Raw genomic sequence first — 20,182 nt, forward strand, 5'->3', positions numbered from 1 at the left:
TAAATTGCTTAGTTCAGTAGCTGGAAGAGGCGTGATCAACAAGCTGACTCTACTAAGATGTCAGCTGTATTAGTGTTCTGGGAAGGGGGTTTTGTTTTACTTTTTTTTTATGTCTGTGTGTGAAAGTCTGTATAATTGGACACTGTCTTTTTCACCTCAGGCTAACCTCTTCTTCAGAGCAGCATACCAAAGACATTTAAAATCACATTATGAATGGCAACATATTTAGGACATTTATATGGCACATGGTGATGTTCAGTGGCAGCAGACAAATGGATGAAATGAAGCACAATAATAGTATCAGCCCCCATTGAATTTAACAGTAAGATGAACAGTTCACTGGTATAACTTAGTAAAACTTAAAAGCTCAGATATGTTAATGAGCACACTAAAGTCCATAATGGGACATGGTTTTTACTTCAGCCTTGAATCACTGTGTTTGTAGTGTCTTTGAACTTTTGCTCACATTAGGTAGACGCAGTTTTATTAAATCACACTCCTGAAATGCCCATCTTACTATTGACTCCAATTTGGTTTACTTTTGTTTTATTAATATTTGTGACTGAATCACTCCTCTAAAGGATGAAAGAGGTCACAGAATGGGTTCTGGATTTTTCCATCTCTAACTCACTTCAAAAAATTATTTTTATTTTAATTTTTTTTCTGCTGTTGACATCTCTCAAACCAGGGCAGAAGAACTGTTTCTGGAGAGGCTGAGATAGGGAATATCCAGGGCTTGTACTTAAATTGCTTGTCCTAGGAATGCCATGAAGTTTTATTCTCTGCTACATTCTTCCTATCTTCCCCTTCTTTTCCTTTTTTTCCCCTCCAGATGCTATTTCTAAGCAAACATTTTTTCATATAACTCTTTCTCTTGTGAATTAAAATGGTACTCAGCATTATCTGAGAAGCAAGATGAGAACAAAGTTCCTGTGTGTCCCTTCAGAATCAGACTCTGGCAGGACAAAGACAGAAAAAGCAGAATAGAAAACACCAAAGCATCATTCCTTAAGATGCACAGAAGCCCAACAGTGAACAACTGATTAAAATATATTTGAGACATGGCCTAATTCTGCTTCAGATATATATTTTTGCTGCTTTTTATAAGCATACCTTTCCCCCAAATTGATAACTTATTATTTGAAAGCAGAGAGGCCTTACCATGGATACTTACTGACCTAAAACTGTACCACCTACCCTGAAAAAGGAATGTTGAAGCTGAAGTTTGTATAGAGCTTGTGTTTATCCTCTGAATACTGTTTTTTCAGCTGTGAGGCAGTATGAGTAATTTAGTACTGTCCCTGTATTTTAAGTATAGAGGGTTCATTTTAACATTAGCAGTATGCTCCTCAGCCTAGATGCCATTCCCATGTCATGTTTGCACGTAGCCAGAATTATTCGCCTCTTTTTTTCCCCATTAAACTATTACAAATGGGCCTCAGACACAGAGTCCACAGACTTGAACACGATAGAACCTGTTTGCAATATCACTTAATGCATCTAAATGTGTCACAAGGGAATCCCAAAGAGATGTTTGTAAGATGAAAAGATGAGGTATTTTTAATGGATATACATTGATGTAGGATACTTTCAGGAAAATCTTGCCTACATGACAGGCTGAACTAAATATAATAAAAATTAAAAAAATCCACATTGGCCAATTGAAAATAGGGTCAACAAAACAGAATTTCTTGTTCTTGGATTACTCTGATGCTTAAACTGTCCCACTTCTGTCTCCTTTTTGACCTTTTGTCCTGGAAGGGGAAATAAATGTTGATCAACTGATGGTCAAATGGCTTCAGCCTCACAGTGACAAACTCATCAGTAAAAAGGTTTTATCTCCATCCTTTCTTCTTATGCCCCTGAAGAATTTCTTGCTGTGATATGAGCTCTGTTGATGTAAATGGGGTATATTTTCTTTCACCAGTGTATCCATAAACTACATAAAGTAGTTGCAAGTTAAGAGACTTGGTTCAATTCTTCATGCTATAAAAATGGATAAAATTATGTATTTGGCTTGAATGCAAGAAAAATATTGAACCACAAATGCGTATTAAAGCCTCCACAAGTTATGAATTTAGATTTTAAGCAGATGTTCAGATTCGATTTGAGGTTTTTTTCCCCACTATTTTTAGCCTAAATGACTGTTCTGAGACACCTTCCAGCATGCATAATGAAACAATGAACTCTTGAAATGTTTTGGCAAAGAATGGAGAGGAGTGATGCCTTAGAGATGCAGCTCTTGGACCTGGTGACGTAGGTGATCCTTGTGCTGGTGCAGAAGTCATGTCTGTACCAAGTGAACCACGTCCACCGAGCTCCACAGAATGCTGCATCCACTGTGTGTCAAGCCAGTGTTGATCCATCCTGCCGCCGTTCTGCTGACTGACACCAGCTGGTGCTCTGCTCCTTTTATCCTGGTCTCATGTGGGTTAGCAGCTGACAAAGACTGTTTTTAATAATGTATTTATAAAACTTAGCAGCCGTGCAAGCCCAGACACAGAGAAAGGATGTTTTGAGCACTCAGAAGTGGAAGTGCAGAATGCTGCATGGCAGATCTGGTTTCCCATCTCTTGCTGCCACCACTAACCTGCTCTTCCATCACCAGTGCCAGAAAAAAATGTTTCCTAAAAAATACACAGGAGGAAAAACCTGGAGCTGAAGGCTCCCATAGATATTTTAAGTAGTACTTGTCCTTATCCTTCTGCAAGTGGCTGCCTGATGGGTATTTCAGTAATTTATTTGAAAGGAAATTCTAAGTACTGTAGGGCACAGTGATATTTCCATGCAGCCTTTTCCAGCTTGCTCAAATCCGAGCACCTCACTGTCTTGTAGGGACATCATCTGGCTGAGGTGTAAACTACAGCACCTGCTTGTGCCCTTTAGATTTAGGGATGCTACTTGAATAAGCATGTGGGGGTTTTGTTTGGTGGTTTTTTGTTTGTTTTCTTCGTGCCTTTATGTTCTTCCTCTGGCAGATACTTCTGAAGTTTTTTTGTGGCATTCAGGTTTTATTAGATATATTGCTTGTCTGCATATAGTAGGATCTCTTGAAAATATAAGAGGCTTATTTTTTCCCTCAGAATAAGGATTTACTGCTATGTCTCAACATTCACATAAGATTTTCCCTTTTAAAAAAATTCCTACTGTAGCATGGCATGCACTTTATTTCTGAGATACATGATAGAGATAGGTCCAACATTTGACTCGTCAAGACTGGTTTTGAACAAATGCTGACCCTGCCATTCTTTTTGCCTGTGATTCCCATAGAACCCAACTGCTTTGAAAAGAAATATCCTAGAATGCATAATCGACCCTGCAGCAGTGATCTTCGTGCCTCTTTTACCCAGCTATCAACAGTGAGAAACTGATGTGCACGTTAAAAGACAGAGGAAGCAGAAATTCCCTCAGAAAATGAACAAAGAAATCTGTGCATGAAAACCAGAGATGGATTCAGGAGCTGAGAGTTTTCTAAAATAATTCCTTAGGCAATAAGAGCTAGAAAGTGGAAATTGTTTTCTCCTCTGTGTGTGTACACAGTAGATAGAGCTGCAATGATGTTATGAGCTAATAGAAAAGTAGTAAAGCAAAGGGAAGAAGTAAATTGTTTTAAAATTAACTTTTAAATTATTTTTGAATTTAAATTGAAATTGAAATTTAAATTTTTAAATTTAATTTAATTTTTTTAAATGAGTTGGTCTAGTGTTAAAATACTCAGCCAAACTTTTCACAGCTCAGGCACTTTGCCCAGATGAATTCAGTGGCTTTAGTCAAGGTAAACTCAGACCAATGACCTTAAACTGAAGATTATCCACCTGAGCTTTTGCAATGTGTTTTGAAGCTCTGTAGAGAAGGACTGATAGCAACAAGTGCATGCATAAAAATGGCTGTGTATTTTTAATATTCATCATTTCTGAGGCTCTGGAACTGAAAGCAGCAATGGGTGAAGGGGCAACTGGTTGTGTGTGATTTCTAGTGGTTTCTATCTCAGCTCTGTGCTGTGTATCTACTAATGATGAATGCATGGGAGGGCCAGGTCAGGAATGGTTTCCACTCCAGTGCGTTGATTGTGTAGTTGGCAGTGGGCTCAATTAAAGTATAATAATCTGGTAATCTCTCTCCTGTTTCCATTCAGGCTGCTGCACACTGAATAGAGACAGTGAAAGAATATAGCTTTTGAAAAGTAGGTGAACTCCTGCCTCTTTGTCTGAGTGGTTTGTGTCTACTCAAGTAAAATGACAGGCAGAAGAGACAACTCTCCAAAACATTGCTCCCATGACTTGCATCATTACTGCTGTTTGTGTTTCTGTGAGATAACACATGCTCTTTATTTTCCTTTCTAGGCTACAGATTGGATTTATAGCAAGTTTCTCACCAGAGAGAAAAGACAAACTGATATAAGCAAGGAGATACGGATATGTCTATTACAGGAAGAAGCCGTGTGCTCCATCTCCTGGTTCTTCTCATATTCATGTTCAGCGGGGAGAGAATTGAGGCACAAAGAGCAGGTATGCACTGTTCAGCTTAGTGCCTCGTGCTGAGTAGCTGTTGGGGCTTTTGTGTGTCTGAGAAGCTATTGTTGGAAAGGAGGAAGGAGGAGGAAAACGGTTACAAAACCCAAGACATTTATTGCTGAAAAGGCCTAAAATAGACCTTAGGGATGAAAATAGCTCAGGGATCAAGGTTGTGATTTACCTAGGGTCTCTTGTTCTGTTGCAGGCTTAGAAAGGTTTGCTCAGCTACCTGCAGAAAGGGGAGCAACACACAGTTTACTCTGGATATTGCTTCATCTACCCATCACTGGCATGGAGATCACTTCTTCCATTGCCTTTTGTAAGAGTCAGATTAGACCTGGCTAGGACCTGGCTAGGAGCTAAACAGGGCCAGGGCACTGTTCATGCCCTGTCTAGGTGTGTACTGCTAGTTGCTACCATGGGCCCTGGCATGGCTTTTGGCCTGGGCTGACAAGCACTCTCCCCCAAACGCCACTGAATACATTAGAGGATGGTGCAGCTGAGGGCCTGTTCCTATAGGCAATCTGGATGAGGACATGTGGCTTTTTGGAGGGTAGTAGGAAGAATTATCTGGCTGGGAGTGATGTTACATCTCAGGGGCAGAAAATGGTAGTAGACCCATGCATTTATTGACATAACAGCCTAAAGGTATTTTGAAATGGAGGCTTTCTTTCTCTTTTTCTAGGAAAGACAGTATTCTGTAAGCCTGGGTAATTTCTAAGAAAGAAAAGGCTGTCTTCACCTTCTATCAGTCCAAGGAATAACTGTTTTACAGTTTTGTTATGTGCTCTGTGAGGCTTTTTGGGTGAGCTTTAACAGAAATAAGTACTTAGTAACAAAACAAAGTGAAATATCTTTTGGGTTTTGTTTATTTTTTTTCTGCCTGTGGATCAATCACCGGAAGATTATGGTGGTGCTACTTTTATGTCCATTCAGTGATTAAATAGTTTTGGGGCTTATGGCTTGTTTGTGAACTTTTTTATGGGGGATGCTGCAAAGCAGTTTACTGAGTGGATGAACACAGCTCCTGGAATTATGCTTCCAGAGAGCATTCCTGTAATTACAAAACTGAAAGTTCACTTTCTATGAATAATCCCCTGTATTCTGTTAGCATGAACTGTTCCTGGCAGTAAACAATATTATTATAGCATTTTTTGTAAAACAATCGATTTTGTCCAGCAGTGAACATTACTGTGCTAAAAATGCAGATTAATATTTACTAAAAGCTTTTCTGCAGCCTTTCATCACACTCCCATCAAGTCTGTAAACAAAGAATCACTGACTCTAAGAAAATTATCCTGAAAGACTGGGATCTTTTTCTTCCCTGCAACACTGCTTGAAAAGGCATCACTTTTTAAACCCTAACCTTTTAAGGCTCATCGCTGTTGAACACAGGATTCATTCTGTCTGTTCTGTTTGTTTTTAAATTGCAGTCATTTCACCTGCTTAGAGTCATTAAAATGAGCAACAGGAACGTCTGTACTATGTGGGGTTTATAGTCAAATCTTTTTATACTCTAGTTAGTTTCACTTAATATTCTTTCAGGCAGACTAAATTAATATAATGATTTATTTTTAAGGGGGAAAAGGGAGATTTGTTGCTTACCTTTTCCTCCTATATATTTTATAATTTCTATTTAAGCAGAAATACACTTGACAGTCTAGGTGATTTACAGAGATGTAATGCAGCTTACATCTCATGATATAAAATGATATATACCATCATCTCCCCACTCTGATTACCTTTCAGAGAGTTTCCCTCCAGATCCTTCTTGTTCTGTGTTTAGAGATAAATATTCCTTTGCTCACAAAATGCCATCATAGAACAGAATCCCAATGTGGACGGATTATTTGCAATATGATCCTATGTAGCTGGGTTGTTCCCAGTGGGATCCTATTCCCATGTGCATAGATTGTTCCTATAGACACTGAAGGAATGGCAGCACCTGGGATATACTGTGCTGCAGAAGTTAACATAGCATCAGGTGATGCAAATTTTTCGTTTACTACAACACACTGGGTGTATAGTCAGCCTCTTTCATGGCCATTATGCAATACCATGAGCACTGACTTACAATGTTAGAATGGCTATTTATAATACTTTTACTCTTATCTGAAGGCAAATCCTCTTCATGGGGCTGACACACCCACATTGTCCAGTGCAGTGGACTGTTCTGAGATTCTTGTCCTCTTCAGAGGAAGTGCATAGCCACAGGATTATTAAAAGCACCAGAGGTAATTTGTGCTTTTTGAAGGTCAAATCTAGGTGTAGAAGACTTCATGACCTTTCTATAGGCTGAAATGCTAGAACTCAGTGAGGAAATATGGCAAAAGCATTATTCTCCCCACCTTTGAGTAGCGTGATTCATATTTCTGTTCACTGAGCTGGCTGTCAAGCAAGTGCTCGACTGGATGAACTGTGCATGATGTCACTGAATCAGAATCACAGCATCAGAGTGGCTATAGACTGATTTTGTAGAGAACTTTCAATCTTAAAAAATCATAATTTGTTAAGGATTATGGCCTATAATAGTGAATTAAATAACCATATGCATACATATACATTTAGTCCAGTTGGACCATTATGTTGATAAATCTTTGACATTTGTGGGACACTTATGAATCTGCTGCCTCCTTGCTTGTAGCAATTCAGAAATGACTAGAAAACATCTCTTCTGAGGTCTATTTTCTTGGCAGGCAACTGACAGCCTGGCTCCATGGGACAAGCAAGCCACAATTAAAATACATTTGCTTTTTGGATTACACAAACCTCAGACTACAAATATCATGACTGGAGGAGGAAGGGTGGTTGTGGGGATAAGTGAACTTTACCCTTACAAAGCAGCTGCTCTTTGTTGTCAAGGAAGCCATCACAGAATTCACTCAGTCATCCTTTAGTCAATAGTAAATGGGAGAGCATCTCAGAATCAAAATAATCTTACAAGCTTGCTTCATCAACGTATGCTGAGCAATAAACCTGCTTCTAGCTATGCATAAATAAGTCATAATATTAACACAAGAGGGAACATGAAAGCCTCACTATCACGATCAGAACTGGCTCTGGCATAGGCGTGGTCAGGGCAGGTCTCTTGATCTGCCAGGGTCATTTCAGAACATTGCCTGAGCAAAGGCATTGCAATGAAGTTTAAAAAATAAAGCTTCATATGCATGCAGATGAAGTAGGTAAAACATTGATCAGAAGAGGCAGTTCATGGTGCAGGGAGAGAAAAGGTTTGCATTTCAAAGCAAATTGTGTGCTGGTCTGTAGATGTTCTGAAACAGATGAGGTGAATCACAAGAAAGTCTGAGAATCTGTACTTTTTCTGTAGGACAGGGAAAGGGTTTGCTGCCTCCTCCAAACTGCTCACTAGGGAGCCTTGCCTGGGGAATATTTGGTATGTCTGGTACTCTTCTTTCATCTTCCCTTAGTGATATTTTCTGCCAATCCTGCAGGTTGCAAGAATGTTCACTATGACCTTGTCTTTATCTTGGATGCCTCCTCCAGCGTTGGAAAAGAAGATTTTGAGAAAGTTCGACAGTGGGTGTCTAATTTGGTGGAAACTTTTGAGATTGGCCCAGACAAAACCCGTGTAGGTGTGGTGCGATACAGTGATCATCCGACAACAGAGTTCGACCTGGGAAAGTATAAAACACGTGAGGAAATCAAAGAGGCTGCACGAAAAATTAAGTATTATGGGGGTAATACAAACACTGGAGATGCTCTCAGGTACATCAACACCTACAGCTTTTCCAAAGAAGCCGGTGGGAGACTTAGTGATCGAACAGTTAAAAAAGTGGCTATCCTTTTGACTGATGGAAGAAGCCAGGATTATGTCTTGGATCCAGCCACTGCAGCCCATCAGGCTGGAATTAGGATCTTCGCTGTGGGTGTTGGTGAAGCCTTAAAAGAAGAACTGGATGAAATTGCTTCAGACCCCAAGTCTGCTCATGTGTTTCATGTGTCTGATTACAATGCCATCGATAAAATTCGAGGGAAGCTTAGAAGACGTCTCTGTGAAAGTAAGTAGAGGTCTCATTTCTTCTACACAATTGGAATTCTAATAGGTTTAGTTAGCATATAAGTATGGGAAGCTGTGATTGTTGGTGGTTTTATTGCTGTTTTTTTATTTTTTTTTTTCTTTACTCTGTTGCATCTGTGAGAAATCATTTTACTACTTGGAAGTTGATGAGGTGATCACTTCTGGATTCTTCTGCCCGAGTCAGTATTAACAATAGGTCAGCTTCTAGAGAGCAGAATGTGAATTCTTCCTTTTTGGTTCTGATGTAGTTCCATTACTTTGTAATACTTTGGACTGCTCAATATGAAGGTTGACATCTTGTTTATATCCAGGTTTTAATTTACTTTGTATAGGAACTATATTTTCCCCTGTTATTTTCTTTGGCATTGCACTGTGAAAAGAGTGCTCTGGATGCAGCTGAGAATGATCCTTTACCAACCAAAAGGGTATTTGTGTTTTAATGCCTCTCATCATCCCAACTCTACTGGTGACTCTGCTGGCAACTGGTGTTCTCTAATGCTCTGGCTATCAACCACAAAAACCTTGGTGAAGTTTTAAATTACTTTTAATGGAGAACAGTATATGAAATTCACACTAAATAAATGAACTTTGATCTTCCATTGCCTTGGCCTGTAATGGTATCATGGCTGATACCTTCCAGCACTTCAGTGGGAACAGCAGTCACACAGCCCTTCCTTTTTTCACCTCTGATAAGTCATTCTCTTGCTCCTGGTAATTACTTAAAAGTCACTTCGTTTGGCTGCTTTTTGCCTTGTGTGTTATGGTCACTGTGAGTTTTTGAGTCAAAATTATGAGACATTACTCTGATTCCTAGGTGTGAAATTAAAAGACAGCAGCTGACTCCCTGTGTGATGCTGCAACACATTGCAGCATTAGAATAAGCAGGTCTGTAGACTGACAAGTTCTGTTACTGTCAAATGACATTTGGAGACACTCCAGCACCTTAATGTCTTGTCTTGTCTTGTCTTCCATCAGCAGAAGTTTTGACACAGAGATCAGGGAACTTTTCTCTTATCTCAGTATGTGAAATAGAACTGTTTGAGGGGTGAGAGAAGGCTGGTGGAGAACAGGACCCAGTGACTTCTCATGCTGGTGCCACTTTAAAATTTTATGTCAACACAGTAGGAACAGGGAAGTAGTTCACTGTAAGGACTATGCCTTATATGTATTTAGAATATGAAACTTTTAATAGCTGTTGTAGTTTCTGTGGTTTTAATGACAGCACTGCATAAAACAAGAACATAGAAGCCACCATGTGGGTGGAGGACGTGACAAGGGCACATGCCAAGCAGCTCTTTAGTTTGTACATATCCTAAGACAGAACATGCATTGCCACAGCCAAGCCTTCTGTTTTAATAGACATAATCCTTTGTGAGCCTCTGGGAAATATGTGAATCAAAGAGTAGAAATAGTAGAAAGTTTTTTTATTGTACTGAGCAGTGACGAGTCTTCCAGTCCTTGCACTATCTTGTACTACCAAAACAGTGAAGTGTTGCAAATACTGGATTTCATGCCAGCAGCTGTTCAGAATCACTTGTCTCAGGTCTCACTGGACATCTGTCCTAGACTCAGTCATATCGTCTTGCTATGTTTGACTGAATTTATTGCTAAGAGCATGTCATTGAGTGCATTAATACCATTTTAGCTCTTATTTGATCTTGTGGAAGTAAGCATAGCAGAACTGGAAAATAACATGTCTGCTCAGTGGGACATTGATTCAGTGGGAGATATTTTTGACAAATATCTCCATTACATTCTGGACTATACTTAGCAGGCAAAAATGGGTGATGCTTTCACAAGAAAGCAGGAGTGGTACATTCGGCTAAAAATTCCAGAGATGTTACTTGCTTCCTAAATAGGGTTTCTGCGGGTATGTTGTAGCAATAAAAATAGGCAGCTATGGAATATTTAAAAATATACTAGCATCTGCTTCTGCTAGGTAAGTAGTAGGTTTATGCTTGTCAAAGTGAGCTAATTGCTTTGATTTCAACCCAGATTCAATTTAAAGCTGGATTTGATAAGCTAGTGCATGTACAAAGTTTTCAACCTGGCTTGAAAGTGGCAGCACTGGTGTTTGCTACTGTCATCTGACATTTAAGCCTCAGAGGGCAAGATGTTGCAATGGTCACCCACCCATGCTCAGAGGTAATTATTGCTGTACTTACTGCAGTACTTTGGAAGCTGTGATATTCTGATTTTATTCTGCTATCATTAAGCCAGGCAGGTGAGAAGATAGTTTGCAGAGCTGAGCAAAAAACATTCTCCAAAAACATTCTCAGTCTTGACTGGCTCCATGAAGCAGAAGCCTGTGACTTGGCACATTAGGGTAACATGTACACATCAGGTGTATGTGCCACTACTAAGCCTGTGGTGCACTGTGTGTGTGATTACGAAGCCTGTGCTCTACTGCAAAAGTCAGATATCACAACTTCAAATTAAATTTGGCTTTAGAGATACATTTGGCTTTAGAGTCTCTGCTAAGATTTGGGTGGTTTTTTTCTACAGCTACTAATAGGAGAAATACAAGCAGGTGTTTTCTGAGGAAGTACTGCGTTCAATGTTGGTCTATGTCTAGCAGCGACTTCCTCTACTAGTGACTTCCAGGTAAATTGCATTTTTTTCTACAAGCAGTTTTTACTTCTCTGTGAACTTGAGGAGCTACCCAGCAAGTGTGTGGAAGACCAAAGGACTATGTCATCATATGAATCTCAAGTACTTTACAAACACAAGGAAATGAGGCTGAAATGTTTCAATGACTTGTTGGAATCAATTGTTTGTCATTGATTCCAATTGATATAGTGAAGACTGTGATGAAATATTAAAAGCATTCATGTGTTCAGATTATTTATAACACTTATTTTTTGTTTGCGCCTGTCTTTGTTGAGTCTGAGTTGTGCATGCAGTGCATAAAATATGTCTTATGCTACTACTGTTCTGTTTCTAAAGCAAACATGCTTGCAGCTTTGAAGGCAACATCTTGAACACTATTCAACAAAACAGTCTAAAAGGGTCAGAGATGTCTTTATTGAAGTCAGCTTTGCTCAGTCATATTATGTTCACAGAAGAACAGGTAGCTGTTTCTTCTTGACCTTCAATGTTAAAAATATTGCATGCACAGAGAGGCCATGGCAAAGGGTAGGCATCCTAATTGACTTATCTTCACTGGATGTTCCTAAAAGATTTCCAGATATAGTAAAATCTCATATAAGTACTGAAATATCAGAAGATAATCCAACTTCTAGCTCATGTAGATATTAAATCTGACACAGGTGGAATATTCCACATTTGGTTGTTTAAGACTATATCAAGGCTAAGTGCAGGTACTAACATTTTCATTGTTGATTAGAAATCTAGTCACTTTTCAAATGATTTGTTAAAAGCTTATCAGCCAGCTGCTGCTTTTTTGAAAGCTGCAGTTAAGCAGTGCCCAGCTGTTATCACCTCTGATATCTCTTGTTCCTTCTTGATGCTCTTCTCCCCCAGATGCAGTAGTGGCTTTCTCAAACTCTGTAACATCTCTGCTTTCTAGCAATCTCTCATATCACAGAAGACAGGATTGCACATCCTTCCATCACCACTTCTACTGGCTAACTGCAGTTTACCATGAAGGCATTGGAGTCCTATGAAGGAATTTCCAACTGATTTATATTTTGCTTGAAAGAGAAAAAAAAAAAGTCACTTTTCATGGATGTTTGGCTGGGAGGATGTAAAATATTTGATGAGCTTAGTTTTTACGACATTACACAACTTTCTTCTGCCACTGGGTGAATTGAAGAACAGCTTGGTATCTTGGATTATGGCTCCAGGAAGAACAGGAATGATACAGTTTTTCTCTAACAGCATTTTTTTATTTTCAAATCAAACATCTGAAACTCTCTCTATCTGCGGTTTTCCACTGCAGCCAGTCATCACTAACTTAGAGCAAGACAGTTCCAGGGCTAGTGTCAGGCAAGCAGAAATCCTTGAGCTCAGGGAGTGTGCAATGGCTGCTGCTTGGTCCTCAGCTCCTCCACAGATCACATAAAAGTTCCCAGATCATGGGTTCAGCTCTTTCTGCCACCATATAATCTCCATATCATTTAAATTTTGCATGTCCAAGGAAGGGCAACGAAGCTGAAGGCTCTAGAGAACAAATCTTATGAGGAATGGCTGAAGGAACTGGGATTGTTTAGCCTGGAAATAAAAAGAGGCTCAGGGAAGACCTTATCACTCCCTGCAACTGCCTAAAAGGAGGTTGTATCAAGTTAGGTGGCATTCTCTTCTCCCATGTAAAAAGTGATAGGACAAGAGGGAATGGCCTCAAGTTGTACCACAGAAGGTTTAGGCTGGATGTTAAGACAAATTTCTTCACCAAAAAGGTTACCAAGCATTGGAACAGGCTGCCCAGGGACATATTTTACTGGTTGGCTTGGGAGGATTAGGATAACAGTTGGACTTAGTGATCCTAAAGATCTTTTCCAACCTAAACTAGTCTATGATTCCATGATTCTAATTCTTATTTCACTTGAGACTCTGAAATGAATAGGTTTATTCTGAGATTAGCAGCAGTGCTATTTTATGACCAGTTAAAGACAGTCCCACTGCTAAAAAAGAAAGTCTTTTTTTTCCTAACTTCCTTCTCCCATCTGCCAGCACAAGCATTTATGTGGCCCCACCATGAACTACAGCAGGGAGCCAATGAATGTTCTTGTTCTTTCCCAGATTAATTTTTACTCAGATTTAGTTCACCATGCAGCTACGTGGACACTTGTGTTCCCAGAGGATGAATGGCACAAGGCAAGGGCAAATAAGTAGGAGAGGAAGGAAGATCTGAATTGCATGCTCTGCTGCAGTGCTGGTTTATATCAGCTTGATGAACATTATCTGAGAACTTCAGAAAGCTGAGGAAAATCCTCCATGTGCTCTCACTGTAAACGTGAGCCAGTGTTCTTCTGCCCTCTGGTTTAAGTGCACACAAAGTAGATTGCTAGGCAGGTTCTTCCCATCCAAACTCCATTTCTAGACTTCAGCACAACTTGCATGCCTTGAATAAAAAAACATTATTTTTTTTAACAAAAATATCCCACTACAGATGAATCTCTGAATGATTCTGTTCCATTTTCTTTAATTAAACTTTTCAGTATGCATAATTCTTGCTGCTTTACTACTGACAGCTTCTGATTGTTCAGCAGTGTAGCTGTAATGACTGAATGACTGAGCCCTTTCTCCTTGGACACGCTCTTTGTCTGGCTGGGAGAATCTTGCTGGGAGTCACTGGTAGGTGGGATGATTAAGCTGACCACTGCCTTCACTTAGATATACAGACCATCTATCTTTGCCTTGAGGCAGCACTTTGATACTTCTGTGATCCTGCCTCTGGTTAGCTTCTCTGCCTGCTATGGGTTAAGGCTGTGCTGGCCACTAAATGAATGACAGATGCTCTCTATTAACAGAGAATTGGTTCTGGTTTAGCTCAAATCAGGACACTCCACAAGCACAGATGTTAGCTCTGTTATAGTTTTGGAAAGTGATTTATCGATTTATTTTTTCTTCCTTTGTACATTGGAAAAAGCTTTATCTTTGACACTGCCTTCAGGTGAGGAGCAAATTCAGCTTTGCTGCAGCTGTGGCCTGATTTCTCCTTTTAGCTGAGGGAGCAGAGGTATGAATCCAAGAGCCATCCAAACAAGAGAGTTTTAGAAATAAGTCTGTATCAGAAAATGATGTTAGTTCTACTTCTCTGTGGTGCAGCTGAGGAAAGAACTCTGTTCCAAGCTTGCAGCTTTGTATAGACCACAGGCATTCTTAATAAGGGATTTGGAAGGTAGAGATAAAATAAAATCAGATTGATTAAATATTTTTTTCTTGGCTTTTTTTTTTTTTTTTTTTTTATCTCTAGTTGCTTTCTTTAACAATTATGTACAAAAAATACCTTCATAAGACATGGACAGTCATTTTACATAAAGCACTGAATCTCTGCACTGCCAACATCTTGCCCGAAATCAGAGAATCAAGCTGAATGATAACATCTCCCCTAGCTTCTAAGAGTTTTTTCTTGCATTTCAGACAAGAAATCGCTGTGAACGGTGTTTGATGTACAGTAAAACTAACTGCAAAGGCAGAGAGAAGATTAGACTCATGACAAATAAAAGTAAGTCCCAGACATTAGAAAGAAACATTGAGACAATCAGGAAAAGTATGGGTCTCAGTGGCAGGAAAAATTACATCTTATGAAAAAGTAACATGCTGTTTAGAGAACAAAAAGAGGAAAACTATGGTGACTATGGGAGCCATTTCTAAATAGTGTAGGAATGAGACAGAAATAGGAACAGGCAAAAAGCTGGAACATATTGTCGTGTGCTGAAAGTTATTCGTAGCTTGTTTTTCAACACTGCTTGCAGCTCTCATTGATTTTGTATGAGCTGTGGGTGCTCAGCACTTTCAAAATTAGGCTGTAGAGCCCAGTACTTATCCAGCTGCAATCAGAAGGAGGTTTTCTGTCTGCTCAGGTGGAGTCCAAATCACAGGGTAAAAGAAAGGACTCATCCTTGCCGCTACACTGTTTACCTCAGTGTTTGCTTTCTGATGGACTGATAAGAATGCAGATATTCAGCAGGAGACTAAGGTGAAGTATACAAAAACCTCTGAGATTTCAGGTTTAGTTACAGGCTTTTCTGTCTCAGAAAAACAAACAAATGAGGAGAAAACCTTTGCCATGTGTCCTTCACAAAACTTAAATATTTTAAACCTCAGTGGCTCTTGTGCAGTTAGGGCTTTATTTTCCTTCTTTAACAGCACCTAAACTAACCTCAAACTGAACAAACAACACTTAATTTTCTAGGCTCCCTCATCCCCCGCTCCCTTTTTTTTAAATGCTTTAGGTTGCTATTCTCATAAATATCTAATGGTATCTTCCAGCACAGGTGCACCTGTAAATTGAAGACTTCCTCCACTCTCCCTTGTTATGAGGATGTACTTCTATTTTGGATAGGGAAAGGCAAGACTGGAAATGTGCTACATAGATTTAGTCCTTGTTCTGCTCCTAAAACAAATGATAGAGAAGTGTTAATATTGGCTAGAGCATGCAAAATCCCATGCAGTGCGTTAAAGGTCCCATCATAGTATATTAAACTTTTCCTGAAACTTGATGCATTTTCTGAACCCTGCATCTTCTAATGAAATTAATGTTTCTGTAAACTTCCTATAGGAATGGTGAGCTTGGCCTCTTGGGGCTAGCTTGGTTTATTTTTACTTCTGTCTTTGTGTATTTAAGAAACATAGTCTCTTGATGATGTGAGTCTTGTGATGAGTAATTGCAATGAGAGCTGCAGATCCAAATTTCCAGGTGATGAGGAAGCTTGAAGGTCCCAGGGAGGTTGCCGGGTCTCGTGGGAGGAACACAGCCTTTGCTGGTCACACAATGCCTGGCACATTTGAGCAAAAGTTTAGTCCAAAAGCTCTGGCCTGGGTAAATGGCTGCTTTTGCATCAAATAATTTCAGTGAAAAATTTGTGCTTTTGCAGGTTTCAGAAACAATTTCACAGGCAGAAGTGAACTGAAAGGACAAAACTGAGCTCAGACCCAGTTTATTTTTAAGATTTTTGATGAAGCCATTACTTCCAGTTCTGTGTCTTGCTGAGCTGTCTTTAGAAGCCTGTGATGTTTATCCCTGTGCTTAGGACCAAAGCAAAGATTTAAATTTCTAAGGGCTGGTTTTGAAGCTGTAGGTAGATCTCTCTTTTCCATGGACTCTCTGCAAAAGAGACATTGAAGTTATTACTGGAGTTCAAACTCAGATGACACAACCACTGCATTTTTCATTGTTCAATAGTGTGAAGTGGTGCATCCTTTCTTCTGTGGAAGTTTGTAAATGTTATTAATCCTTTCTGCCACTGAGTTTCAGCTTCTCTCTCTCTCTGTTTTTTGTTTGTTTTGTTTTTTCCAAATGAACTGAGCAAACAGGTAAAACTGAATTGTAATGTACTGGACTGCTGAGAATATTCCTTCCCCAGTGGTAAAGCTGCAGCATCGTTTAGCTGATGAGGTATTTTTGTTAGTAAATTGTAGGGTTAGTGTTTCAATTGCATCAAGTTCCCTACAAGTTACATCCAAATGCCAAATTCCTTTTCAAATCAGTAATCTTGTTTATAATATGAAACAAAAGCAGTGGAGCATTTTGAACACCTAGGAGAACTGCTTTTCGATAAAGCACTAATTAGGTTCTTTAAAATGCAAATAAGAAATTGTAACAAGCTCTGCTGTATTAATGTAGTTACAAATGATGGAGAACATTTTAGGGTTCTGCATAAAATGCCTTTTGACACGCTCTCCATTGACATGCTCTCCATGCACTCCATTCCAGCTGTGAGTACTGCTGCTAACACTGACCAGAAGTAGGGGGAGTATCATTCAGGGGAGGTAGCTCAATTGGATACTGTGGGTTTTGTTGTTTCTGTCCTAAAGTGTTGAATAGCAACCTCATCTGATGTCAGGTTTCAAAACTCCATTAATTTCCTTACAGCTTAATAGTCAATATTTAGTGTCAGTACTCTGGAAAATAAAGCTATGTTCTTTCAGCCTAAAGCACCTGTCTTTTGTTTTACAGTGAGTTAGATAAAAAGACATAACACATTAAAGCCCTAGTGAAGATGCAATACAGGACATTTTTACTGCAGTGTAACTATGCACAATCAGCCCAATCCAGCACCTCTAGGCCAGACTTCATTTAGCAGCTCTGCAGTAGAAATCACGGTGCTTTGTTACCCCAGGGTTTTATAGCAGGATGGATAGCATATATTAGTTATTTACTATAAAAACCTCTCAGATTTGCAGTGAAGACATAACTTCTCTGTGAGAGGCTGCAATACTAATCTGACACAAGTAGGATGGCGCAGCAGACATGCAGCAGTTGATAGTCATAATGCTTTCTGGTAAATGACTCTAATAGCTTGAAGGTCTTTCTGAGTTTAAACAGAGGTTGGATCAGAACTGAGGTGTATAAATTGAATTAGACAATATTGTATCTTTATATTCAACTATCTGTAGCAGGATTCATATCATCTAACTCCAGTGGCTCGGAAGTTATTTGTCTAGGCTCTTTTGATAGTCAGTGGAAAGGAATAGACACCTCCAGAGAGTGATTAATCCTTTTCAAAGACGACTGTCAGGACAGGAGGCATGATTCAACATCTGATTTCCTATCTCTTTTCATTAACTTTTGAGAGAGCTTAAATGACTTGATTTCACCAGATTCTTCACTTGGACAGGCAAAGAGTTGAATCTGTCCCCACTGCATTCTGGGAATCTTTAATATTTTGTTCATTATTCCAGTAACTCAGTCTGTTGGGGTTTACATTGCTGATACATATACAGGTCAATTTGGTTGCAAGCTCAGTGTGTGTTGCATTTCTCATCCAGCTACTTGACATGCAGTAACAGGACGCAATGTCTGTTTAGAGAACTTTTGTCAAGTATTGCCATGTTTTTGGTCAAACATTGTACTGCTAAACTTACTTCATCCCTAAAGCACAAGTCCTGTGAGAAGAATGGTTTCCTCTGTCTTATTTTGGCTCTTGAAGTAAAATGCATTGTATATTACCTGCTGCATGAGTCTGTTGACTGATTATAGCAAGGAGATAATGCTTTAAAAAATTACTAGTGCCTAAAATATAACTAAGATTATCAGAGGAGGAGACAACTGTTTTTGTTATTATTAATGTAATTGAAAGACACCTTTGCTGCAAATACCTTTTTTTTTTGGTAATTGAATCATGAAGGTTGTGTGAAGGTAGCATGAAGGTTGCATGAAGGTAGCATGAAGGCAGCAGGCCTTGCTAACGGTCTTTCTGGTTTTCACTGTAACAGAGTCCAGAGTCAGAGCCAAATGCAAACTGTATTCTTCTGGAATCAAAGTGAGAAGGATGACAGCTCAGACCATCGTGCATATTCCATAGAATAGTTTGGCTTGGAAGGGACCTTTAAAGCTCTTCTAGTCCAACCAAAGCAGGGACATCTTTACATAGTCCAAGCTGCTCAAAACCCCATCCAACCTGACCTTCAACACTTCCGGTGATGGGGCATCCACAGCTTCTCTGGGCGACCTATTCCAGTGTGTCACAACCCTCATTGTAAAAAATTCATTCCTTATATCTAGACTAAGTCTACCCTCTTTTAGTTTTAAACCATCACTCCTTATACTGTTACAAGAGGCACTACTAAAAACACTGTCCCCATCTTTCTCTTTGACATACTGAAAGGCCACAATAAGGTCTCCCTGGAGACTTTTCCAGGCTGAAGAGCCCCAACTCCCTCAGCCTGCCCTCATTGGAGAGGTGTTCCATCTATCTGATCACTTTTGTGTCCCTTCTCTGGACTTGCTCCAACAAGTTCATGTCCTTGTGTTGAGTGTCCCAGAGCTGGATACAGTACTCCATGTGGAGTCTTGCTGAGCAAAATAAAGTGTTAGAATCACCTCCCTTGACATGTTGTCCACTCTTCTTTTGATGCAACCCAGGATACAGTTGGCCTTCTGGGTGGCTGTGAGTGCACATTTTTGGCTGACATCCAACTTTGCATTCGTCAGTATCCCCAAGTCCTCCTCCACAGGACTGTTCTCAATCCCTTCATCCAGTAGTCTCTATTGATACTGGGGGCTACCATGGCCCACATGCATGACATTGTACTTGGCCTTGTTGAACCTCATGAGTTTCAGACAGACACACTGGAAAGAAGGCAAATGACTTTGAACCAGCAGAGTTCCTAAATATGGTTTGAAGTAATTAAAACAAATATTCAGGTTTTTGATGAATTCACTGTAGGTGCCATTTGCTGAAGGGTCTGTGTGAATGGTGGCTCTGCAGCAGTATCTGCTGAAAGACAGCATGGCTTGTTTTGAATATTTTGACTCCTGACACATATAATAAGGATGATTATAACTAGAGGATGTGCTCAGGACTAACAATCCCAAAGGACTGAATTGATCCACACCAGCCTTGGAATCTGAGGTTCCTGAAACTCAGTCTCAAATGCTCTCTGGTGCAACACTGCACAGCTCCAGCAGAGGTAAAAGAAATCAGCCTAGCACTTTGGAAAGGTCACTTATGTATGTAGACTAAGAACTTTGGATATATATTTTTTTAACATTTCTGAGACTATATTTCCCTACATATTTTGGCACTGACCAGCCCCAGGAGTCTTGTTAGAGTGCAAACTGTGCATAATGTTTCTGCCCTAGTCCAGCTTATTGACAACCTGCAATCGTGACTCCCCTTCCAGAGAAATGACCCAGCTTCTACACTTGTGGTCCTGTTAGTTCAGTGCTCACTGCTTTAATGAAAAGGATAACAGCATAAAGCCAGAAGGAAGCCATCATTATCTTAGCTGTAATGCATAAACTGTGAGGCTTATTTGAACTTGAGTGTGTAATAACATCTCATGAAAAAAGGCAAAGCGTCCTAGGAAATTTACTGTGTTAGTTATAAATCAATATACTTAGAAAGGGATCTGCTAACTCTTCCTTCAAGCTATCAGAGCTCTGTGCTGGAATAGTGACTCATGCACATTGATCTTAAACAGAGCTACTTTAAGGACTAGTGTAAAATTTACAGAGCTACAAGTTCTTAAAAGATTCAACACGATTTCCACTAACTGT

At 39.6% G+C, this 20,182-nt stretch overlaps 1 protein-coding gene across 5 annotated transcripts in view; it reads left to right on the plus strand.

Annotated features, from left to right (window-relative positions):
- COL22A1 (collagen type XXII alpha 1 chain) overlaps positions 1-20,182 on the plus strand; it is a 224,597-nt gene that overhangs the window by 21,071 nt on the left and 183,344 nt on the right. For all 5 annotated transcript variants that reach the window (XM_068155479.1, XM_068155477.1, XM_068155480.1 and 2 more), the window contains exons 2-3: positions 4,344-4,508; positions 7,967-8,533. In XM_068155479.1, coding sequence (XP_068011580.1) covers positions 4,418-4,508; positions 7,967-8,533 — 658 coding nt within the window. In that variant the 5' untranslated portion in view covers positions 4,344-4,417. The remainder of the gene's footprint in view (positions 1-4,343; positions 4,509-7,966; positions 8,534-20,182) is intronic.

This window comes from Melanerpes formicivorus, unplaced genomic scaffold, assembly GCF_026170545.1.
Source record: "Melanerpes formicivorus ecotype bairdi unplaced genomic scaffold, bMelFor1.0.p_v2 SCAF_32, whole genome shotgun sequence".
Classification (NCBI taxonomy): domain Eukaryota; kingdom Metazoa; phylum Chordata; class Aves; order Piciformes; family Picidae; genus Melanerpes; species Melanerpes formicivorus.